Genomic DNA, 27,331 nt, shown 5'->3' with positions numbered 1-27,331 from the left:
TTTGACGTCCTATTACCAATGGTGTATAAGCTGCCCATGTACATATCCTCCACATTGTGTAATAATCATTAAGAGGCGACTATTTGGAGTTCAACTCTTCTCTCTTTCTCCCAAAATTTTGCTTCATTTTGGCATAACGAAATGTTCATCAATAAAATCAGATACAACATTTGTCCCCAGTTTGATGACCTTGATCTTTTACATCAAAATATTTTTTTGTAAAAGGAACATCTAAACGAAATTTCATCTAAATTGCCAATAAACACTTAAAAGAACAAATTTGGGGACAGACAGTGATTACTGTAGGGCACTAGTATCTCTAAAAATTCGTTTTATTTGTGATTCTTTTCTTTTTTTTCACTCGAGTTTACTATTATTTTCAAAACACAAGCCTAGTCTTTGCCGACTTGTCAGGAGTGGTATTTAACTACTTCAGTACGGACTCAATCACCATTCTGAGTAGCTGTTTGGTTTAATTGGTTTATGGGACAGCCTAGTCGTAATACATATCCCACTATCAAGTTCTAAATATAGATATATACATGACAAGAATGTGGGACAGATGTTATACCACAGGCGCTTGCATAGAAAATGTTATTTTCATTTTTTTTTTTGACAGTGGTATGTGTAATCTGTTAAGCAGATTACACACATACCACTGTCATATCAAACAAAAATTGAAAGTCATATTTTCTATGCAAGCGCCTGTGGTTATACACAACCTACAGTCTCATTAACAGCACTGGGGTTTGGTTTATTTTGTTTAACGTCCTATTAACAGCCAGGGTCATTTAAGGACGTGCCTGGCTTTGGAGGTGGAGGAAAGCTGGGGTACCCGGAGAAAAACTACCGGCCTACGGTCAGTACCAGACAACTGCCCCACGTGGGTTTCAAACTCATGACCCAGAGGTGGAGGGCTAGTGATAAATTGTTGGTACACCTTAACCATGTGGCCAATGCGGCACTGGGGTCTATCACAACCAATGTAAAGAAAAAACTTAAAAGTCGACATATCAATAACATATTGTTTTATTCGTCATATTATCAGTAACATATTGCACAATCATAGTGAAACATTTTAACATTCAATTACCAGTCTACTTTATAGTGAATACTGTAACTATATGATATACATGTACATTAACGACAAATCAAAACAAGCAAAATATCCACCAACATCTTACACAGGAAATGTTTATAAATGTTGCTGTGTTCTTGTATTAAAAAGATGATTTTACTTTTTGGTAATTTTGTGAATCATCAATTCTTATATTGTCTTATGATTAAGTAATAGTTGTTTCATTATAAGTTTGTCAAAATAAGGGTCCTGCTTACCTGAGGTATAAAATTAATGACCTCAATTATCAGTTAAAGGAATAATTTAATTCTCAATTTTGTTGTAAACAGTGATTTTTTTGCCATAATCAAAGAAAAACAAATCAAAGATCCTTTCATTTAAAATATCAAAGGTAACAATTTATGTTTCAACTGATATGAACTATTTAAGGAACAACAATTCTCCAAAAAAGCTGTTTTCAAAAAAACTGATGCTTCATGAATTTATTACATCATTATTAACAAGAAGAATTTCACCTCCTGTTAACACCAAGCAAATATGTTTATGCAGACTTTTTTAAATAATAAAACTGTAATTAATAGATGAAACTGTCTGCAAGAGGTAAATAAACGGTTTGAGTCCTTACAAAAATTTGTTTACACCTTTACACTTAATTTTCAAACTCGTACCTAATCACATTCTTTATCTCCTTAAATACTGGTATTACTGTAAATTAAGATATATTAAGGTGTCCAGATCAGCTGACCACTACACCATCAGTAGCCTTGACACCCAAGGTGACACTTTGGACCATGCTTGGCTGTTGGGAGGTGTTTGACGCACGTTTAGGCGTGATGAAGGTGGTAACAAAGTCCTTTGGTCCATGTAGATTCTCCCTGGCCAGGAACTCCAGGTAGACTCTCTTGACAAGCTGTAATGACAAAGAAGCATTTAGTGATATGACTGTCAATACTAACTACAGCAGATCTCAATTCTACAGAATACCTCACATATTCTGATTCCTACCACTGATCATACTATAACAGTGTCTGCTTGTAGTAGTTGATGACTACCTCACTAAACAACATACAGGAGTCATGTCGCATACCATCAGAGCAATTAGGGTAAAGTGTCTTGTTCAAGGACACAACCACTACAACACAGATTGGCCTGTTTCTCAGCTTCCTAGGAACACGAACCAACACAGGTAAGGAATCTTAACCTGAAGTTACGTGGCAGGTGCTCCAACCGAACAAGCTATTGCGACCCCTCATGGAATTATGCATGTCGCCTCAAGACAGCAGATAATTAATGATGGCTCCAGTAGGCACATACACTACCATCTGAACTATTGTGGGCCCCCTTACAAAACATCAAATTAACTGAAGTACTATGGAGAACCTCTTCACCTGAAGCGACAATATCAAGTTATGCCTGCCAGGTTTTACAAAAAATTATTATATAACCGGATTTCCGATTTAAAGAAAACAAAACAGACAACCTGAATATATTAAAAAAAAAAGTCTTGTGAAACATCAATGAAAACTGAATTGTGTATTAATTGTGTACATCATTCAAACTCACTATTAGTATACTGTATATAAGTTGTAATCAATAGCAATAATTTCAAATATTTTTTTTAACTTTAACTTTACAATTTCCCCCCCAGATTTACAAAGACAAAACTTATACTGCATACAATGGTGTGCCTACCTTGATACCCCTGGGGTGACCTAAATTGTCCTTTGACTGAGTCTGAAACAAAAATGGTTCAAATCAATAAAGAGGCATTTTCTTTTGAATAAAATAATCAAATACATGTAGGTTGTCCTGTTTTGTATCAAATAAATTGATAGAATGTCACTGTATATAAGCTATATTTACATTTAAAGATCTTAATGGCAAAATTTAAATGCATAAATCATGGGGCAAGATTTTGGATACATTATTTTTAGTACTGTACTCCCTCGTCATAATTCTGTAGTAATTTTAAGGTCATGGCTTTGGGTACTTACCTGTTTTCTAGTATAGGATATTCTCGTTTCCCATTGTCTAACATTTTAATACAAGATTTCAGTATCCATAATGTTTTGTAACTAACTGGCAATTTCAAGCTTACACCCAATATTAATGAGTTTTGCATGTAGTCTCACTCAGTGACGTTCAATCAGTTTATCTGAACAAATTACGGTGTTAATCAATATTTTCATATTTCATTTTGTTGAGTTAATTTGATATGGCCAAAAAACTTCACATTATTGATACTACTACCAGACCTGGGTTAGAAAGCGTAGGACGAAACCCATCAGACCAGGGTGCATGTATGACACGAATCTGTTCTCCACCAAAGACAGTGACGGGTGAATTTCTCTTGGGTCGAAGTCAAAAAACTTGCTGTTCCTGTTCAAATTGGACATGTTTCCCTTCCAAAGGGCATCTCCTGCGTCCAGAATTAGGGCATTCAGTTGGGGCACACAACTAATGGTGTCCGTATCAAACAGCTCGCCAGCTATCCGCCGTTCCTTGACTGACGTCACTGCTCTCTTGTAGCTGTAGGTAATGAGTACAAGTACATTTCTAGTTATATATAATGTAAACGGATTTCACAAACAAACTTTTTTTTTCATTTTTTTTTCAAGTGTTGATACAGAATTTTATTAAGTGACATGTCACAAGCCTTTAGTTAAGTGACATATCAAATTGTTTAGTTAGTTTATAATGAATTTTTCACAAAAAGATTAAACTTCTAAACCATGAAATTTATTTCCCATTAAGACAAACACATTTCAATTCAGACTTCAGGTTTTCAACTACTGAGACAAAAGGACTGTGTGACATCTTTTACTTATGATGTCACATCAATAGTGTTTTATATTCTTTTTATATTTATGACATGCGCATGTTACACGAAGGTCGGAGCAACTGACGGATGATATACAAATGCATCTCCAAGTTTCTATTGTCAATCAATTTATAAAAGTCTAAGAGACTTACTTGCATAATATGGAACAGAAACTGTTTATTCCTACACCATTTAAACAGGTGAACAGCACCAGAAAACTTGAGGACAGTAGAGGGCTGAGATGGACAAACGGCAGATGGTAGTTTGTCTCCAGACACGACACCTGCAACAGAAGACAACCTCAAATTCAATCCTGACAGAGTAATATAGTCCACATATTTATCTCCCCTATCTATTGAGACCCCACTGAAATAGTTTTCTAACAGACAATAAGCCCATGCCCAGAAAAAAAGCCAATGCCTATTGCAGATGAGTTAAAATGCTACTATATGTTTATTCATTGGCCTGCAATAAGACTACTCTCACTTTGATTCAAGGTTTATCGTTTGACTCTGAACTTAATGCTGAATAAATATGGTATATTAATCATGTTTCTTCCTATCTTCATTCATACTATAACTATACAAAATGCCTCCTTACAAGATCTTGTAAATTTCTAAAAAATTAAGACCGAAATAAATGACATGGACAAGAGCTGTTTCTCCGGACGTTCTCTGGACAATTAATATAATGTCTAGTTTTGTAAAATATCTGCCCAATAGGAAAACTCCAGGTTTTTCATAAAGGAGCCACTAAAATGGGTGATTTAATTACAAAAACAGTACTATATGATAGAAACATCTTTTCCCCCTGCCAACCATGTACAGAATTTATCTATTTTTTCCTGTAGTCTTCCCCAGATAAATATTTTATAGGACTAAACTTAAAAACAAGAAAATGTCTGTAAGACAAAAATGCCCCTGCTGCCACTTAACACCCCGAAACCTCAGCAGTTCTTAAGATAAGCTAGTTAAATTGCACTAGGATGGGACGAGACGGACATGGATAACACTTTATGCCCCCCCCCCCCCCCTATTTTGTGGTATGGAGGGGGCATAAAAATCAGCTTCCTTCTAGATTTTTTTAAATTTGGAACATATTGAATCATACACATATTGAATCATACAAAGTGTTCTGATCATGACATTGCTTTTTGAAGTACCTCCTCAGAGAAGTTGATAGCACAGAAGAGAAGAAGATTGTGATTAGCCTCGAGTCGAAGGCCGGTGATACACAGCTGACCCACATAATCTATTAGGTCTGTAATAGTTGTCTGGGGATCACATTCCTCTCGATCCTCCTGGAACAGGGTGAAGCTGGCAATGGAAATGTATATATAAATGACACATATCTCATGATTCATGTCTTGAACAGAGCATAACTGGCAAAGGAAATATACACCTGTCACATACTGTAAATCACTTCAAAGTCGTAAATACTTTATTTTGTGAACTTATTCCTTCAGACATATTCGCAAATACAGTGAAACTTTGTTAACTCAAACTCGATAGGACCAAGAGGAAAATTTTAGTTGTCCAAGTGTTCAAATAAAGCGAGTTGTCATTTTTGGTGCAAAGTTTGATCAATATTCGTCAATATTATATCATCATTATAACTCTGCCAACCGCATTGTGAAACTACATGATGTAAGTCAAGCAGTACTTTTTATCACCAAGAGTTGTTGTAAGATTCAACACACAACTTGTTTAATTAATTAAACACTATTAAAAGCATATAATATTTGGCAGGTTTGTAGTGTCGATACCTTTAGTATTACAGCCAGAAATTTGACTTTGAAAAAATGTTGTATTATCCAAGTTTTCTTAGTTATTTTTACCAAGATGAAGAGATAATTTGGCTAAGACCAACAAAGTACTTTGATTCAAGCAGGTTATTCAAGTTTTCCGAGTTTGAGTTAACGAGGTTCCACTGTACATTATTTCGTGAATGCTGATGTAGAAACTAATTTAAAGTCGTGAATGATGAACTATTTGGGCCATTGATTCCACAAGACAAATAATAGTGAATGATTTGAATTCAAGATTGACTCTGCTTGCGTATTTGAATCTAATGCAAAAATAATTTCCATGCGAAATATCAATGATTTACAGTACCTGGAGTGCACAGGAAACGATTCTTGAGTGATACTCTTCATCTTACTTAGACAAAAATATGTTGGATAATCAACAGTTACCAGTGTGTTATAAATTTAATTGTTTATGAAAAGATAACATTTTCCTATTGTAAACAAAATACCAATAATACAGAAAAAACACTGCAAATCTCTGCAAGTAAACACAAGGTTTTCTCTCCGGAAACTGACAACTAAAGATTATCATGTCTAAAGAGAGACAACTTACTGACAGACTGGCTCCCCTTCCTTGCCAGACTTGGTATGCTCTTGCTTTTTCTGTACCCATTCCATGTATCTAGGCCATTCATTGGCTGCGAAGTTCCTCACCAGCAACGTTAGACAATGAACAATTTGGCACTGAAAATTGAGACACAATACTTTACAATCATTAAGCAGAAATTTCTCTGCATGCAGCCTGTTAAAGAGATCTCCAATAATCTTAATAGCAGTAACTGCGATACTGTACATACAGTTGCAACTTAATTCTCTTATCATCAATGCATTTCACTGTTTATGCACCTCTAAATTGATATGTAAACTTTATTTATTTTCCCCATGAGAATTTATTTAGAAAAAATAAGAAATATTTTCAGACATTCCTTTTTTACTTAATTAATTTTTAAATTTCTTCTATCATGGCTCTTTATCTATCTCCCAATGAACAATAAATGCAATCTTTAAGTTTGTGATTTTGATATTATTTCATCATTATGTTATGACATCAAAATTAGTCATATTACAATAGATCAATCATATGTAAAATACTGGGAATTTTCCCAAAAAGATATTGTTATCATGTTTGCATATGTCAACATTTAATAAGGCATGTTAAACCAGTACATTTATAGGGAAAAACACTCACCTTGAAATATACAGACGAACAGCAGAACAACTTTCTTAAAGGTTCAAGGATATTATCATTCAATTCTGAAAAAAAAGAGCAAGAACAGCAAAATTATGATGAGTGACTAGAAAACGATCTTGTTTCACTGATAAAGACATTCCTCTTTGCCAAAGATATCATGTACAACTAAATGGTTTATTATTTTCTTTCTGCATTCATGGCTCTATAACTCAGGTGGTAATGTCGGGAGAAAGCCTATTAGGAAGTTGTTAAAACATGTGTACATCTACTTTTCATTTGTTGATCTTTAATATTTGAAATCATTCTTAATTAAAATGAACTGAAAAGCAAAAGTCTACTAGTTAAACAAGAGGCCCAAGGGGCCTGCATCTATCACTAGGGTATACATATTTCAGTATCATCAGAAAACCTTTATTTCCCCATTGGGCTCACCCCTCCAGCCTAAGAAGGGCCAGAATTACCATTCATGCAAAATTGATTCTCCTTCCCCAAAGGATACTTCTTACAAAATTTTGTCAAAATTGATTCAGTAGATACTAGTGATTTAAAGGAAAAAGCTGATGGACGATGGACATCGTGCCGTGACATAAGGTCACAGGTACTTCAGACAAGGTGAGCTAATTATACTCAACAAGAAATAATAATAATCAAAACAGTTGACTACATACTTAGTATATAAAGAAAAGTACCAAAGCATAAATCTGGCCAAAAAATCTTAGATTTGATGCCTTAACACTTTGCACAGAGGCTTGCTTTGCTACAACTATTTTGTAATTATACAGATGAGATTATGCACCACTATCTTACCTCCAAATGTACAGATCCGACACCTAGCTATGAGCTGTAGGATTTCTGATCGAAAGTCAAGACCATTCCAAGTACTCAGGAACCGTGACAAGAAATGATCCACTGCAGGGATACCTTCCTAATAAAGCAAAATCCAAAATCTTCATGCTTACCTGTATGATAATTGGTAACCACAAAAGTTTAAAACAAGTTTGTCTTTTATTTAGCCGAGATGTGGGACCATGATGACAAATATCCAAAAATCAATGTCCCTGACAATCGGAAAGCTCAAACACATGAAGTAGGTTTAACCATAATCTCTTTTCCTCTTCACTCATAAACATTTCCTTTAGAGTGTAACTACTATATATAGTATGCATTGATATTTGCCGTCAGGTTGATTTTACCTTTACAATGTAATATTGGAGAGTGAAAACAGCAGAACTTAAACGACAGACATCTGTACCTAGTCAGTAAATAGAAAATATAATCGCACCCACATACATGTATATTTATAGGGTAAGAAAATATTTCTGATTTACTGACTGGACACAGTCACATGAGGTTAAACTAACAAAATAAAACTTTTCATCGTATACAGTAATCTGCCTGAGGACTTTAAAATTAATATCTGAGGTCAATGTAATTTCCATATAACAGTAATGTTCATTGTGGAAAAATGTTCCTGCTAAAAAAATCAAAGAATAAATATGTATATATCTATATCACTGCTAACCTGTAGGAAGTCTGTGAAATCTATCAGTTTGACCAGTAAGGCTTTGGTGATCTCTGTGTCAACAGCATTCCAGCTATTGTCAAGTATTTCTGAAACAAAGGAAAAATTTATCATCAAATTCATTTCAAAAGAGAAAACTGTATTGTTAACCTGTACCAGTTGCAGACTTGTCAAGCTTTCGATAAATGTTTTTATATAACATTATTATTATAAAGGTTATATTATTCTTTATCATTTATGGATATACACGTATATGGAAAAGTAGACATAACCTGATAGGAGGGTAGCTTTTTCAGAAGGTTACCTTGGGTGGTTACCTTGGAGGGTATATTTCCTGTCAAAGGACATCATTTTGAGAAATCAAAATACAAACAATATTATTTCTGGCTCTACAATGAAATGATCAGTCATCTCTACAGCAGTAGAGCCTACCATTAGTCAGGGTGGCTTGTAACCAGTAGGAGAATCGGGTAGTTGCCATCTGGTCGCGGGTGTATGACATCATGTGTTGGCCAAGCTGGCTCCGTAGAACTGATCCAATCTGGCTGGGAAACTGACAACAAAACAACTATGCATAAAGAGCTTTGGCAAAACTTCAAACTGTTATTTTTACATTCTAGTTCAAATGATCTGTGGAATATATTTGCATTAGATTTTCAGAGACCCCAACACCCATCAAATATTAAGACATAAATGGTATAAGAAAATCTAGAAAAACAGGGATTTACCTCCATCTCCAATCAAATTTCAATACAAGTGCCTCCCACACAGATGATTCTGGAATAGCCCTAACTATTTTTTTCATAACTTTTTGAATGAAAAAGGCACACGTTTTTTTCTGATTAATACAAATGTCTTAGATACTTACCTCAATTCGCTCAACGTTTTCAAGAATACATTTAAAGTCTGTGATCTGTACAAAGGGCACCTTGGTCTGTTCTAATGCGGTCAGGATCTCCTCCTTTGGTACATTAGTTTCTCTAGACGTGTCCGAGTGGATTGTGGGTACTGGGTCTGTTCTCCGCCGTTTGGATCTCTGTATGAACAGTTTATGAAAGAATTCCAAATCTAGTTTCCATCAGTTACAATATATTGTTGAATGCTACAAGTACATCACTTTCTTCTGGATAAAGGGCTACTTTCACATCATAGAAAGAGTGAACAAAAATGGAGAAGACACACAACATGGGAACAAAGTTGTCCTCAAAATATTTGCATTTGTAGGGTTAGAGGTCAAGCTGTACCTTTACGAACTAACACCAGTCTTTTGAAATTTTGAAATAAAGCAAGATTAGCATACACATACCCAGGTATATTTGAGGTAAAGTTACCCTTTATTTAGTATATTTGACAGAAAAAAAAAGCGCTTTTAAATTCGGGGAATTTCTTGCCCCCAATTCATTATATCATATTTTGTGTATTTATTTCTTATGTAGATGATATGCTTGGGATCGCCCAAGCTCGGGGGTCGCCCCATCTGAAACAGTCTTAGCAGAACTGCCTGCTTTTTAGCTACCAACTGCTTACTCTGTGGCTTGAGGTCGCTCAAGCTAGGTTTCTCTCCTCTCTATTAGTCATAGCTAGCTAAGCTATGATCGCTCTAGCTTGGGGGTTGCATGCCCCTATAGTATAATTAGTATCTTAATTGTTTAGGTGTATCTTTTGAGTAGCGAGTAAAAATTTATTATGTAATATTGTTAGTTGATGTTATTTAGTTGTAAGAATGAGCAGCCCCTAAGAATGCCAAGACATGTAATAAATATAAATATTATAAGTAAACACATATAATAAAAACAACATATACACATGAAAAGTACAGGCAATCAAAACAAAACAACAGTATATAAATATTAAAAGGTAATTATAATATAATATAAACAATTATACACAAACCACAGTAAAGAAAACTGCAAATTATCAAAGGTGGAGGTGGGGCGGATGGTGGATGATGAATAAAACACTGCTGCTACAAATAATCACGCTGCTTGAAAATGAATGCAGGTGGCGCTATCCCCTGACGTATTTCCATTGGTCAAGAACATCACGTGATCAAAGGCGCGAGGTTAGAAATAGATATTTACTAACATGAAGACTGTGACGGGGTTTTTAAATGTTGTGTACAAACAACTATTTAGTAAACAAAATATCATTTTATACACAACACACCAAAACAGTATGAAAGTCAAAAATTTATTGAATGGAACCAAAAACTTGTTCAGGCTCATATTAAATATTATCTAAAGGTTTTGGCATTCTTAGGGGCTGCTCATTCTTACAACTAAATAACATCAACTAACAATATTACATAATAAATTTTTACTCGCTACTCAAAAGATACACCTAAACAATTAAGATACTAATTATACTATAGGGGCATGCAACCCCCAAGCTAGAGCGATCATAGCTTAGCTAGCTATGACTAATAGAGAGGAGAGAAACCTAGCTTGAGCGACCTCAAGCCACAGAGTAAGCAGTTGGTAGCTAAAAAGCAGGCAGTTCTGCTAAGACTGTTTCAGATGGGGCGACCCCCGAGCTTGGGCGATCCCAAGCATATCATCTACATAAGAAATAAATACACAAAATATGATATAATGAATTGGGGGCAAGAAATTCCCCGAATTTAAAAGCCAAATCGAAGAGGTTACAATAAAGTAACCGAATGAGAGCCCCCAAGAAAGAAATTATGTGCAAGAAGGATATGACAATGTAATATTTTTAAGAGTGTAGATAAAGTGAATCGATGATGAACTAGAAAATTATTGATTATAATAAGTACAACTAAGCACAAATTTGCCTATAGAAATTAATGCACCGTATTACATATATACACACAATTATCATATGCTCTAAAATGAGACATTAAGAAGTTAAATGTGGTCAGTGGCACAGTAACTGGTATAAAGCTTGCAGATAAACCAAGTAATGACAAGAGTTCAAATGATTGAAAGGTTATATCACGTATGGAATAAAGCTGAAAAAGAGAGGAAAAACATACCTAATACTATAAAGTGAGATAGTATTTAAAGGAGCACTAGATTCTGCGTCTGTGAATGAGACAGATGCAAGAACTACATCCTTCTGATGGAGGTCTAATTAAGGAAACAGTGCCAATGATAAAGTGTTAAGGATGATAATTAGGTACTGGGAACGCACCCTGAAGATGTAAGAGGATAACAAGCTCCGTATGTCAACTATATCTACTAATAATAGACAAAGAAAGGGTTGCAGATGTCCTAAGAAAGTCAACAAACTGGTTGCCAAGACTAAGGAACTTACATACACAGAACAGGTAGTTATAATGAACCTGCCAACACTCAAACTGATTACGATGCATAAAAGGAGATACGATTAAAGTTATAAGTACTTAATGCAATAAGGATACTGAATGTAGTACAGGGCTTATACAGCTAACTTAAATAAACAAGATGTGAGTATTCCGAGAAACACCCAGAGAAGAGACTTGACTCTGTCGGACTCCAGAGAAGCAGCTTGACTCCAGGTATTTCACAGTGAAGAAAGAAATTGAGTACTCAAAACTAAAGAAGGGGCTTGACTCTACTGAACAGCAGAAATACAATAAGGATACTGAATGGTGTACAGGGCTTAAACAGCTAACTTAAATTAACAAGACTTGAGTATTTGGAGAAACACCCAGAGAAGAAACTTGGCTCTGATGAACTCCAGAGAAGCAACTTGACTCCAGGTATTTCACGGTGAAGAAAGAAAATGGAGTACTCGAAACTTATAGAAGGAGCTTGACTCTACTGAACCGCAGAGAAGCAACTTGACTCTAAAATGCCTGACTTAGAGAAGAAGCTTGACTCTATTTGACAGCAGAGAAGCAACTTGACTCTAAAATGCTTGACTTAGAGAAGAAGCTTGACTCTACTTGACAGCAGAGAAGCAACTTGACTCTAAAATGCCTGACTTAGAGAAGAAGCTTGACTCTACTTGACAGCAGAGAAGCAACTTGACTCTAAATCATTCATACTGAAAGGTCCTACTAGAGAAGAAGCTTGACCCTACTGAGCCATAGAGAAGCGACTTGACTCTAGTACCCCTGTAGTGACAAACTTGACTCCTATGTGCTACTGAGAATACCCTTGGCTCAGAGTCGCAGTGACTCATGAGAAGAGACTTGACTCGCAGACACAGCTGAGAAGACCCTTGACTCTTGAGTTGTGATTACTCATGAGAAGAGTTTTGACTCATGATTGGAGAAGCGATGACATGACTGCATAAACTAACGAATCAAAACACAGCGAAGTAGTAGCTGGTGGCATGACAAACTTGACTCCTAAGTGCTACTGAGAAGACCCTTGGCTCTGAGTCTCAGTGACTCGTGAGAAGAGACTTGACTCGCAGACACAGCTGAGAAGAGTTTTGACTCTGAGTGTGATTACTCATGAGAAGAGTTTTGACTCATGATTGGAGAAGCAAAGACCTGACTACGTAAGCTAACGAATCAAAACACAGCGAAGTAGTAGGTAGCTAGTGCGGGACACTCTTGACTAAGTGCTACTGAGAAGACTACATACTTTGAGTCGCAGTGACTCATGAGAAGAGACTTGACTCGCAGACACAGCTGAGAAAAACCCTTGACTCTTGAGTTGTGATTACTCATGAGAAGAGTTTTGACTCATGATTGGAGAAGCGATGACATGACTGCATAAACTAACGAATCAAAACACAGCGAAGTAGTAGCTGGTGGCATGACAAACTTGACTCCTAAGTGCTACTGAGAAGACCCTTGGCTCTGAGTCTCAGTGACTCGTGAGAAGAGACTTGACTCGCAGACACAGCTGAGAAGAGTTTTGACTCTGAGTGTGATTACTCATGAGAAGAGTTTTGACTCATGATTGGAGAAGCATGACCTGACTACGTAAGCTAACGAATCAAAACACAGCGAAGTAGTAGGTAGCTAGTGCGGGACACTCTTGACTAAGTGCTACTGAGAAGACTACATACTTTGAGTCGCAGTGACTCATGAGAAGAGACTTGACTCGCAGACACAGCTGAGAAAACCCTTGACTCTTGAGTTGTGATTACTCATGAGAAGAGTTTTGACTCATGATTGGAGAAGCGATGACATGACTGCATAAACTAACGAATCAAAACACAGCGAAGTAGTAGCTGGTGGCATGACAAACTTGACTCCTAAGTGCTACTGAGAAGACCCTTGGCTCTGAGTCTCAGTGACTCGTGAGAAGAAACTTGACTCGCAGACACAGCTGAGAAGACCCTTGACTTCGAGTTATGACAACTCAAGAGAAGAGTGACTTGATTGTGGTTGAAGACATGACCTGATTACCCACAAAATAAACAAATAAAACATGGCATAGGTTTGTGGCTATTGTAAGGAAAAACTTCACTTCTTATGGCTGCTGAGAAGATCCTAGACTTTAAGTTGTGATTACTCATGAGATGAGTGACTTGACTCGTAATAGAAGAGGCTTGATCTGACTGATAACTAATTAAACCTAGTACATGATAATAACAATCTAGTAACAGACTAAATAAAGTGAGGAAGAAACATCATCTCTATATATATCTATGACAAAGCTCTCCTTAACAGTTGCATAATATATTCCGCACAAGTATAAACAAGAATCTGTGACAAGTACAAGGAAAACAATAATGCTAGATACAGATAAAAGGTGTGACAGCTATGCCGTAAACCAATTATTTAGAAATATCTGTGACAAGTACATAGAAAACAGTAACGCTAGATACAGATAGAAGGTGTGAACGCGAAGATATAAATGTTTACTAGAGTAACAAGTATCGAGAATGCTCCTCTGATATCCACGCTGTAACCAAAGTCTGGTCAGGTACAACAAGTCAAAATAGACAGATTGATGAGTAATCTCACCGCTGAAAAGTCCAAGACAACTGAGTTGGAAGCATAGTAAGCTGATGCTACGATTTCCACTTTATCTGCATGTCGCTATCATCGGGAGATGGAAACGCATAATGTAGTTCGGTGAGTTTCCGAGTCGTCTGTATGTAGTTATCAAAGTTGTTCGTTGATTATCCGAGGAGTCTGCATGTCGTAATCGTCGGGAGATTGAAATTCCGACTAGTTAAGTTGTTCGGTTAGTTCCGAGTACACTGCATGTCGTAATATCGCGAGATGGAAATCTAGACTAATAATGTTGTACGTGTAGTTCCTTAATTATTTTTCCTTAAATCAGATAATTACCCCTACAAAATTAACCGTAAACGCCAAAGAAGACGATGCAATGCCCTACAGTGTTCGACAAGACATGGGCGCTGCCATCTTGAATCCCGCACGGAATCCTGGGATCGCGCACCAAGCTGCTGGTAGTGACGCGTTCCTGACCTGCTTGGCCGCCATGTTAGATGACCCGAGACGGTTTACAAACTGATGTCTTTCGATTTCCACTAGCACGAATAAGTCACACACAAAGTTAGATCCCGATAGCAAAGAAAACACATTGTGGTTGCATAAAGACTGTTAGGATCCAAATAGGAAATACACAGCTCGATGACGAATGATATTCGTCAATGTAAACTAAAGGAAATGTCCTCGACACACGTCGATAAAAATGTAAACAAACACAACACACGTGTAAATACCGTTATTGGTGTGTACTTCACTGTCGTAGGAGACGACAACTCCAGGCAAAACACTCGTAAGTTCAAAAGTCAATAGGAGTTGTTGCGACGAAAGTAAACAATAGGAGAAAATAATGATGAATAAAACACTGCTGCTACAAATAATCACGCTGCTTGAAAATGAATGCAGGTGGCGCTATCCCCTGACGTATTTCCATTGGTCAAGAACATCACGTGATCAAAGGCGCGAGGTTAGAAATAGATATTTACTAACATGAAGACTGTGACGGGGTTTTTAAATGTTGTGTACAAACAACTATTTAGTAAACAAAATATCATTATATTGAGCTTTGCCTATAACTTTTTGATCATCCATTAGTATAGTTGCATTTGTTTGTCATTATATAGTTCTTTGCTGTGTGGACAATTTCTTACACAAGCAGCCAAGGACACAATCACTTACTAGGTTTTAATTTATTTCAAATATCTTTTTAATGATTTTGAACATTATTTTTTTCTCACTTTGGCCCGAAATGGTTCAATTTTTTTTTTATTTATTTTTTTTATAAAATCTTAATACATGGTACATACCATTAAACAATTAATTTTAATAATTGATAGAAACAAAACAATCAGAGGTAACTTACAGGTGTCTGTCTGCTGTTCTCTATAGATTTGAGGTGGCTCAGTGCCAGACTGGATTCACAATGGACCGGTTCATTATTCTCCTGGACTTTCCTTATCAACATCTCCCACTGTTTGTCTCGCGATGGAAAGAAAAGCTAAACCAACAAATATTACAATTTGTATTCTTCACATATCATATAATGATCATGTATAAATCAAAGTACTGAGAAAAATGAAATCTTACACCTGTTGAAAGATAGATCAAATTTATTTCACATTTTGTTTCAAGCTATGCAAGTCTAACACTAATCAAACCCAGTCTAAGAGTTGAACATATTCAATGCATCAACTCATGATACTGTAAAATGTATTATCAATGTTCTAAATTTCCTGGTCTAGTAAGATATGACAATAGTGTAAAGTTACAACCACCAAAAGTCAGTACAGTAATAAATTGAATAATAGCCCTAGCATTTTTCAGTATTTCTGGTAGGAACTAATATTACTATAATATTACTAACTATACAATTTATGGACATATAATATAAAACTCAAGGTACAAGTATTAGCCAGGTATTTCATTTTGCTGTAAAAAGCTGTGAAACCCTGTAGAAATACCTGATTGTTTCCTTACACCATACAAGGGATTAAATCTTCAAACCAAAATTGACAGTTAACTAGATTAACATAAACAGATATAAAGGTGTGTTACCAACCCTTGACCTTTTGGGCATCACAACAGACATCATGTTTGGGTAGTAGAGCTGATAGATCGCCAGAAGTCCGGTCAAGTATGGCTGTGCTCCCTACACGAATAATGTATCAATTTTAAAAACACAACATTTCAAGAACCTTTCATCATTAAGTAATAACATCTGTCAAACTCTAGTGCTACCTTATCAAACAAATCTTTCCACAGCTAAACACTGACAAAGATGGTATTTAAAAATTCTGTTGTTAATTTTAATATATTTCAATATGTGACAAAAGGCGCTTGAACTACATATAATAGATATGTTTGCAAAAGAATTAAGACATAGTTTGACATTAGGTGGTATCTATACAGGGCATTCTATTCAGTTCAGTTGACCCTTGATTCCTAGCAATTTCTAAAGTGAAATATTATTGATTATCACTCAGAAATCTGAAGGGTACTAACAATTGTCAAATAGACAAGTTCCTTCAATCCCAAGAGTCAAATCTAATTTTGGGCAGTCAAAAAACTACTCTCAAAGGTCTTGTACTGGATACTGTCTACTAGTTTATATAGCAATATTAATGTTACAGTAGTTTTTAACTGGTAAATTCACAAAGAAAAGTTTTTTCTACAAAAAATGTTTTTAAAAACAAATCCTTTAATTATAAGATGTTATTTTCTGATGTATCTTACCATCTTGTTCTGTATCATGAGGAGACGGCGCACACGAAACAACCGTACATCTTCTTTCTGTGTCAATAGGTACAGCAAATGACACACATACGGCATCTACAAATATATATACAGTTACATTACGGTACATGCTGTATGAGATGGTAGCTCTTATACTCGGACTACTCGGACTCCAGTCAAGCTTAGTCACAACACATGCTGTATGTGGTGGTAGCTTTAATACTCGGACTACAGTCAATCTTAGTCACAACACATGCTGTATAAGACGGTAGCTCTGATACTCGGACTGCACTCAAGCTTAGTCACAACACATGCTGTATGAGATGGTAGCTCTAATACTCGGACTGCAGTCAAGCTTACTCACAACACATGCTGTATGAGATAGTAGCTCTGATACTCGGACTGTAGTCAAGCTTAGTCACAACACATGCTGTATGAGATGGTAGCTCTAATACTCGGACTGCAGTCAACCTTAGTCACAACACATGCTGTATGATATAGTAGCTCTAATACTCGGACTGTAGTCAACCTTAGTCACAACACATGCTGTATGAGATAGTAGCTCTAATATCTTGACTGCAGTCAAGCTTAGTCACAACACATGCTGTATGAGATGGTAGCTCTAATATCTTGACTGCAGTCAAGCTTAGTCACAACACATGCTGTATGAGATAGTAGCTCTTATACTTGGACTGCAGTCAAGCTTAGTCACAACACATGCTGTATGAGATGGTAGCTCTAATACTCGGACTGTAGTCAAGCTTAGTCACAACACATGCTGTATGAGATAGTAGCTGTAATACTCGGACTCCAGTCAAGTTTAGTCACAACACATGCTGTATGAGATAGTAGCTCTAATACTCGGACTGCACTCAAGCTTAGTCACAACACATGCTGTATAAGATGGTAGCTCTGATACTCAGACTGCAGTCAACCTTAGTCACAACACATGCTGTATGAGATGGTAGCTCTAATACTCGGAATACTCGGACTACAGTCAACCTTAGTCACAACACATGCTGTATGAGATGGTAGCTCTAATACTCGGACTGTAGTCAAGCTTAGTCACAACACATGCTGTATGAGATAGTAGCTGTAATACTCGGACTCCAGTCAAGTTTAGTCACAACACATGCTGTATGAGATAGTAGCTCTAATACTCGGACTGCACTCAAGCTTAGTCACAACATATGCTGTATAAGATGGTAGCTCTGATACTCGGACTGCAGTCAACCTTAGTCACAACACATGCTGTATGAGATAGTAGCTCTAATATCTTGACTGCAGTCAACCTTAGTCACAACACATGCTGTATGTGATGGTAGCTCTAATACTCGGACTGCACTCAACCTTAGTCACAACACATACTGTATGAGATGGTAGCTCTAATACTCGAACTGCAATCAAGCTTAGTCACAACGCATGCTGTATGAGATAGTAGCTCTAATACTCGAACTGCAATCAACCTTAGTCACAACACATGCTGTATGAGATAGTAGCTCTAATATCTTGACTGCAGTCAAGCTTAGTCACAACACATGCTGTATGTGATGGTAGTTCTAATACTCGGACTGCACTCAAGCTTAGTCACAACACATGCTGTATGAGATGGTAGCTCTAATACTCGAACTGCAATCAAGCTTAGTCACAACACATGCTGTATGAGATGGTAGCTCTAATACTTTGACTGCAGTCAAGCTTAATCACAACACATGCTGTATGAGATGCTAGCTCTAATACTCGGACTCCAGTCAAGTTTAGTCACAACACATGCGGTATGAGATGGTAGCTCTAATATTCGGACTGCAGTCAAGCTTAGTCACAACACATGCTGTATGTGATGGTAGCTCAAATACTCGGACTGCTGTCAACCTTAGTCACAACACATGCTGTATAAGATGGTAGCTGTAATACTCGGACTCCAGTTAACCTTAGTCACAACACATGCTGTATAAGATGGTAGCTCTGATACTCGGACTGCAGTCAACCTTAGGCACAACACATGCTGTATGAGATAGTAGCTCTAATATCTTGACTGCAGTCAACCTTAGTCACAACACATGCTGTATGTGATGGTAGCTCTAATACTCGGACTGCACTCAACCTTAGTCACAACACATACTGTATGAGATGGTAGCTCTAATACTCGAACTGCAATCAAGCTTAGTCACAACGCATGCTGTATGAGATAGTAGCTCTAATACTCGAACTGCAATCAACCTTAGTCACAACACATGCTGTATGAGATAGTAGCTCTAATATCTTGACTGCAGTCAAGCTTAGTCACAACACATGCTGTATGTGATGGTAGCTCTAATACTCGGACTGCACTCAAGCTTAGTCACAACACATGCTGTATGAGATGGTAGCTCTAATACTCGAACTGCAATCAAGCTTAGTCACAACACATGCTGTATGAGATGGTAGCTCTAATACTTTGACTGCAGTCAAGCTTAATCACAACACATGCTGTATGAGATGCTAGCTCTAATACTCGGACTCCAGTCAAGTTTAGTCACAACACATGCGGTATGAGATGGTAGCTCTAATATTCGGACTGCAGTCAAGCTTAGTCACAACACATGCTGTATGTGATGGTAGCTCAAATACTCGGACTGCTGTCAACCTTAGTCACAACACATACTGTATAAGATGGTAGCTGCAATACTCGGACTCCAGTCAACCTTAGTCACAACACATGCTGTATGAGATGGTAGCTCTAATACTCGGACTGCTGTCAAGCTTAGTCACAACACATGCTGTATAAGATGGTGACTCTAATACTCGGACTGCAGTCAAGCTTAGTCACAACACATGCTGTATGAGATGGTAGCTCTAATACTCGGACTGCAGTCAAGCTTAGTCACAACACATGCTGTATGAGATGGTAGCTCTAATACCCGGACTGCAGTCAAGCTTAGTCACAACACATGCTGTATGAGATGGTAGCTCTAATACTCGGACTGCACTCAAGCTTAGTCACAACACATGCTGTATGAGATGGTAGCTCTAATACTCGGACTGCAGTCAATCTTAGTCACAATACATGCTGTATGAGATGGTAGTTTTAATACTCAGACTACTGTCAAGCTTAGTCACAACACATTCTGTATGAGATGGTAGCTCTAATACTCGGACTGCACTCAAGCTTAGTCACAACACATGCTGTATAAGATGGTAGCTCTGATACTCGGACTGCAGTCAACCATAGTCACAACACATGCTGTATGAGATAGTAGCTCTAATATCTTGACTGCAGTCAAGTTTAGTCACAACAAATGCTGTTTATGAGATAGTGGCTCTAATACTCGGACTGCAGTCAAGTTTAGTCACAACACATGCTGTATGAGATAGTAGCTCTAATACTCTGACTGCTGTCAAGTTTAGTCACAACACATGCTGTATGAGATAGTAGCTCTAATACTCGGACTGCTGTTAAGCTTAGTCACAACACATGCTGTATGAGATGGTAGTTTTAATACTATATTAAGACAAACATTTAATGCATAACCATTTTTATACTGAAAATGTTCTCTTTTTATCAAGACACACACACATACCACATATGATATACCATAGTCCTGTTTCCTAAATATTTACAGACACAAACAATTCATTTGTAATACACATACCATGGTTTGGTTCTCCAGGAAGTAGAATATTATGCCATAAAGCTTGTGTAGATTCTCCTTCTTGTCTATGTAGTCGTACACAACCAAAATCCATCGCAGGAAAAATGTCTACACAGAAAGTTCACAATGGTTTCAAAAACAATCAAATTTGTTAAATTATTCATCATATCACTGTTTTCAGAAGAAATGATTACAAAGACGCCTATGTCAGATGTTTTTTTTAAATTCGAGTTCACATAGAGTACATGACTAACACATATCACTGTTTTCCTGTTGTTGAATATTAAGCCACTCAAAAGTTGAAATATGTAAAACAATCTAAATCAATGTTATATTTATCCTCTGAAATGATGATTTCATATTATGTATTTTTATAGTATAAACACATTCTTATTGTCATAAACTAAGACAATTGGAATTGGGCACAAGTTTTGACAACTTAGTAATGCCCTCTCCAAAACACCAAAGGTAATTTGACCTGTATTGTCTTCTGAACGAAAGGTGTTGTACAGGTGTCACCGTGTGTTGGTGATCTTGGGTACAGGCCCTTGTCTCCGGTGTTAATCAGAGATGCTAATGAATTGTCCAGGTGTCGATACGACAACTTTAATACCTGAGGCTACAGCTTAAATAATTAATAATTCTAGACAGTAAAAATAACATAACAACTGGGATTTGTGTTGGACTCTTGCAAACTGTAACAGGGTCTAAATTAAAGTTGATATGAAGTAAAAACTTGTACGATCTCTTTACCAATATAATCTACGCACCCCAACTACAACAGCAACATTAGCCAAAAAAGTATGCAAATTACACAGGTTTTTACAGGATATAATGTATTTACATTATCCAATATATCATATGTTTTGTTACTAATATCAATAATATTATTGAGTATCACAGATGGATAAATTACCTGTATCTTTTTTTTTTTCCAATTTTTCTGATACATAAAGGATGGTCACTCACTCACTCATCATATCAACTCATGATCATCATCATATCAACTCCTCCTCATCATCATCATCATCATATCAGCTCATCAACAACATATTACATCATCATCATCATATCAGCTCATCAACAACATATTACATCATCATCATATCAGCTCATCAACAACATATTACATCATCATCATCATCAACTACCCATCAACAACCTACATCATCATCATCATCATCATCATCATCATATCAGCTCATCAATAACATATTACATCATCATCATCATATCAGCTCATCAACAACATATTACATCATCATCATCATCATCATCAACTACCCATCAACAACCTACATCACCATCACCATCATATCAGCTCATCAACAACCTACATCATCATCATCATCATCATCCTCATCATCATCATCATATCAGCTCATCATAAACTAGATATTACATCATCATCATCCAATCAACTACTAGCATCCTGTACCAGAAAATCAAATATCACATTAAAACTTTAAACCATCTTTATATGCACTCAACATCCTCATCATAATCATCATCAGTTGATCAGACATACCATCATCAATTATCATCAGTTCAATTGATTTCATATTATATTGCAGATTTATATTTAACACATCACTCTACACCCACCATCTATACACACTCACACTCACCCTTACTTACACTTACATACTATACGCAAAACACACACCAGTAAAAAACAGGAAAAAACAAACAACTTAGTTGGGAATAGGGATAAACACAAAACAAAAGAAAAAGGTAAAAACCTACAATTCCAGATTATGGACAAATAACTAAAGTATATGCACAAGGAGAGACAGAGACAGAGATAGAGATAGAGCTCAAGAGAGACAGAGAGAGACAGACAGACAGAGAGAGGGGATGGACTATTGGTTTCAGAACTCAACTCACAATGTTATGATATTATGAATAAATAATTTACAAGAAAAACACAGAGTCAGACATATTTCAACACCCAGGAGACAATTGTCAATACCATTACAAAGCAATAAGTTTTTCCCATTTTTTCCATTCCTTTTTAAACTTTTCCCTATAAGTATCTCCTTTTGTATTTGCTATAACTTTTTGTATATAATGGTAGTCCTTGATTGAGTTAACCAATGCACTTATATTTAAGGAGTTATGAAGACAACACACTTTATATATATAGTGTTTAATTATTATAAGTATTTCATTATCAATTTTACCATTCACATTCTGTGTAAGGAATCCAAAAAGATAAGATTCTTTATTAAAATCAAAAGGAATAATGAGTGCATCTAAAAGATTTTCAAAACTCAGAAGAAATTTCTGGACCTCTTGACATTCCCATAAAATATGAATAATGGTTTCAGTCTCGGAATTGCAAAGAGTACACATGGGAGATATAGCTAATCAAATTTTAAATAAGAATGAATTTGTTGTTAGAATATGGTGATTTATTCTGTACTGGAACCACTGAAATTTTGTGTTGGTAGTTATAGTAAAAGGAAGCTTAATTTAAATATCTGTTGCCAAGAGAAGTTACTAAAATCAAAGACTCTATTCCATTTATTCTGACCTGACGGAATTACATTATTTTTTAACAGGATACTATAAAAATGTTTGGAACCTTTAGACTGTTTAAAGAATGGTTCCATGCTGACAGGAATAAAGGGACAGGTTAATTTCAATTTAGAAAAATCTAGATTAGAGTTGAAATATTTCACTGCAGAAAGAACACTGATATTGAAGAAAATTAGTCTGTATTTGATAGATTTCAGTAAACTCATGAAATGTATAAAATGTACCTGAGTTATAGTCTTTGAATAGGTCACATATATTAACAACTCGCTGTTTATACCAGTCTTTCATGAAAATTTACCTACCTTCTATCAATAATAATTTTGTCATTAAACCATAAAGGGGTCTTTAGGTATGTTTCAATTTTGTTTATTTTTACTTCATTTGCCAAATTTAGTTTTTTACAAGCTTTCAAACCATCAATCCAAAACTTGTTTTTGCATTTACTTTCACATAACTTTATATAGTCTGAGCCACAATTTGCCAACATGTCTACGTTAACATATGTTTTAAAAATAGATTGCCATTTAGATGTACTTTGAAATAATCTTCTAATCCAACCTAATTTGAGTGAGTCTATAAAAGTTCTTATATTAATCATGTTTAACCCATGGCCACCATTAATATATTCTAGAACAACTACCTCTCTTTTCACTTTATCCACTTTACTATTCCATAAGTATTCATATAGCATAGAGTTTAATTTACAAAGAAACTTTTCCTCAGGATTTGGCAGTGAAATAAATAAATGATTAAATTGTGAGACCAAAATTGATTTTATTATGTTTATTTTACCAATTGGTGTCAATATTCTCCTATTCCATGATCTGATAAGTGATTTAAGTTTTGTAAGTTTTTTTATCAAAGTTCAGTTTAGGTATCTCGTGTAAATTAACATGAAATTCAATGCCAAGAAATGTAAAGTTTTCCCTGCCCCATTGCAACTCCAGTTCTGGAAGAAATTTATCTGAGCTAAATTTTTTATTGCCAATCCAAACAACTTAAGTTTTTGAAATATTTATTTTTAATCCCGATATAGTAGCATAAAAATTAAGTTCAGTAATACCGTAGCTTCCTGTAGTGATCTTTCTGTGCCGTCAAATGCAAGTGAAGTATCATCTGCATATTGTGACAGAAGTATAGGACAGTTATCAACATTAATATCCTTAATTTTCGGATTATTTCTGAGGTTTATAGCTAAAATTTCAGCACATAGAATAAATAAATATGGGGCAATCGGGTCCCCTTGACGACAGCCCCTTTTTATTTGAAAAAATGAAGACAGATTCCCTCACAGAAGGATAAATTACCTGTATCTTGATTGATGGTTTGTTGGTACACATGTGTGAAATAGCATTTATAACAGCCTGTTCTGGTACCACTGTGGCAGGAGTCAGTGAACGTACCAGTCGTGTACATACAGTCTCAGCTAAAACAAATGATGTTAACACATGTTTTGTCAAGAATGAATGTCATCAAACATAATTTTCAAAAATGTGGTGTTTTTCAATATGGTAAATAAAACACAAAAACTAAAATATTACAATAAAAAAAATCCACTTAAAAGACATATCATATTTATATGAAAGTTATTTCTTTCATTTTTGATAATTCATTGCTGGCTAACAAATATATCATTATACTTTAGATTTCATTTATTTTAATATTATCATAAATTTTAAAACTATAAAACTAAATGAAAAATTAATTCTGCATAATTAACAGGACCATGCTGTAAGGAAATCTCCACATCTTTCAAACCAAATTCAAAGTGTTAATCTAATCCTATTATAAATAGTGTCACCTAAACAAATTCCTTCTCAACTTGAGTCAACAGAAAGCCATATTTAATGAAAGATATTATTATAACTTAAAAATCCCCCAAATTAACTTTGCAGTTGTAATTATCACATTTTTTTTTAAAGATTTGGAAGGTAGGGTTTCAATTGTAATTCTTTAGCTCCAAGCAAATAAAAAGTTTATGTGAAACCTTCTGAACTATATCTATTTTACTGCAATTTACTTTTTTAAGTTTTAAATAGTTTACAAATGAGAAATGTATTGATAAATAATTACGGATATAGCTGTTTGCAGCAGCATCAACTAGATCTGTGATGTACTCAGCAGGCAACCCTTTGGTCTTAGATGTCTCTTCCAAAAGCTCAAGGGACATCTGCAGTTTGATGTTGTTTTTAACCTGGACACGTTCTTTGACTGTAATAACAAGTTAATCAGAATATCAAATAAACTTCCACAAATTAAATGTAAAGAGTACCATTAAGGTTTTCCATAACATATCATGTGGTACAAATTTGCTTAAATGTAACTATTACAACCCTACAGATAATACATGCCACTGTAATGTTCTTGCAGACAGGAATAAGTTCACAATTCGTAGTTAACATCCTCAAAATAGTGTTCATAAATCGTTTTTTTTTAAATAATTTTTTAAGCTAGATATTTGTTCATTTGGTGTGATTGCCGATAAAATAGAAATGCATGGGTTTAAGCTGTTCTAAGGAAATGACTGAAACACAAACATGTGTTTACAATGGAGCAGATTTCTCCAAAGATGTCTCACAACTGAAGTGATAGGAACTTCCTTATTCCTTTAACACAATCATTGAGGGATTGTTACTCTCTACAACAACTGGTATGTATACCAACTGCCAAAGACACCAGCACAAGAAATTTAACATTGCTATAGGGTATGGTGAGTCTGCTGAAACAGCATGGCCAAAATCATCATATTGGTACAAGTTTAATTTTTTACCGTTGTTTTTGACAAATGTATTTCCATTGGATTTATATTTCAAATATGTGGTTAGGTAGCACAGTGGTAGCTCATTAACACGAGTTTTGAATTTTGACCAGCGCAAAGTGAGGTTCTATATGGACGGAATCAAACACTGATATGGGACTAAATGGGTGTTTTATAAATATCTCATTTATCCAAAATTGTTAGGTAGGTGTTATGTCACGGCCAATTTTATTTTATCTTCGCCGAAATATTAGGCTATTTGTTCTTACACCAACCAACCTTTAGCGACTGAGTCCTATTTGACACTGCGCAAGTTCTGCCCTGATTTCAGGGTGGAAAGAAAGAGGCAATAATTAATAACATCGGTATTCATAATATCTTTTTTATAAGTCTAAGCTTGATGACAAGTGTGTACTGACAGTTTAGGTATTAATATTTATAATTAATATTATTAGACTGTCTGTTATTATTTATCCCATTTAAACAGTCCAATCACTTATTCACACCAAATTAATAATACTTTGACACAAAACACTTTGCTACATCATTCCATCGCTTCACGTAACCTATTTCGAACATGGTGGCATTGGTTGTAAAAAATACAGAATGTGTGAACCAAGTGAAACAAATATAAAGTATAAAGCAAATAGCTTTTCATTTATTTTTGCTTTATCATTATTCCATTTTTGTATTATCGGACCGCCATTATCAATCCAAGTTTTGTGGATTTTTGTGATTAATATATATAAGTTATAGAATATAATTTGTTTTGCAATTGTTCAAAAAATAGTGAAAAAATATATAGATACGTTTGATTTTAAACCTTATTTTGGCATATGATATCATTGGGATTTCTCAGAGATAAATCTCAGGGATTTCTTAAATTTTCATTTAGTTCATCAGCTTCAAATATTTGATTTTAAAGTGGTTTTAAGTTAGCTATACACTAACAGTACTGTACTTCTCAGTCGACTCTCATGAACATTTAAGTTCAGTTGGCAATTAAGAAACATTGCCGAGCTGTGATAATTTCAGGGGCTTTGCTCTTGCTCTTGGAAGGATGGGGAAAGGGGGTGTTCTGGTAGTACTGCCTGTCAGTGTCAGTGTCACTTGTCAGTACTGAAGTTTTTGCATCGAAGGAGACGGCGATCATTGGGTCAACATGTATAACTACTTTGGGAGAAATGGTTGATATAGACACCACATTTTGGAAGAAAATCACAAAAATATATACCATTTTTAAAATATCGAACAGCACTGTCAAGATTACTTGATGAACTTCGTCTTTTTCTGCTTTCCTTGCTCGACTGTTTATTTTTCGCGCTGTCCATTTTGGAACATCAGCGTAGGTTAAACGCTTCTGTTCTGTATTAAATACAAACAC

At 35.6% G+C, this 27,331-nt stretch overlaps 1 protein-coding gene across 1 annotated transcript; it reads right to left on the bottom strand.

Moving 5' to 3' along the window:
- Positions 1-1,011: 1,011 nt before the first annotated feature.
- On the bottom strand, positions 1,012-27,294 carry LOC117342132 (centromere protein I-like). The gene is made up of 18 exons (XM_033904142.1): positions 27,182-27,294; positions 25,263-25,400; positions 24,497-24,615; positions 20,649-20,756; positions 17,017-17,112; positions 16,343-16,432; positions 15,647-15,781; positions 9,289-9,456; positions 8,853-8,973; positions 8,421-8,509; positions 7,706-7,823; positions 6,896-6,960; positions 6,260-6,390; positions 5,062-5,215; positions 4,052-4,182; positions 3,334-3,607; positions 2,771-2,812; positions 1,012-1,988 (listed from the first exon to the last, which is right to left on the bottom strand). The coding sequence occupies exons 1-18, from the start codon at positions 27,276-27,278 to the stop codon at positions 1,815-1,817; spliced, it is 2,250 nt and encodes a 749-aa protein (XP_033760033.1). The 5' UTR covers positions 27,279-27,294; the 3' UTR covers positions 1,012-1,814.
- Between the last annotated feature and the right edge of the window lie 37 nt (positions 27,295-27,331).

Source organism: Pecten maximus, chromosome 14 (assembly GCF_902652985.1).
Source record: "Pecten maximus chromosome 14, xPecMax1.1, whole genome shotgun sequence".
Taxonomy (NCBI): domain Eukaryota; kingdom Metazoa; phylum Mollusca; class Bivalvia; order Pectinida; family Pectinidae; genus Pecten; species Pecten maximus.
This window is presented reverse-complemented; position numbering and strand designations above follow the sequence as displayed.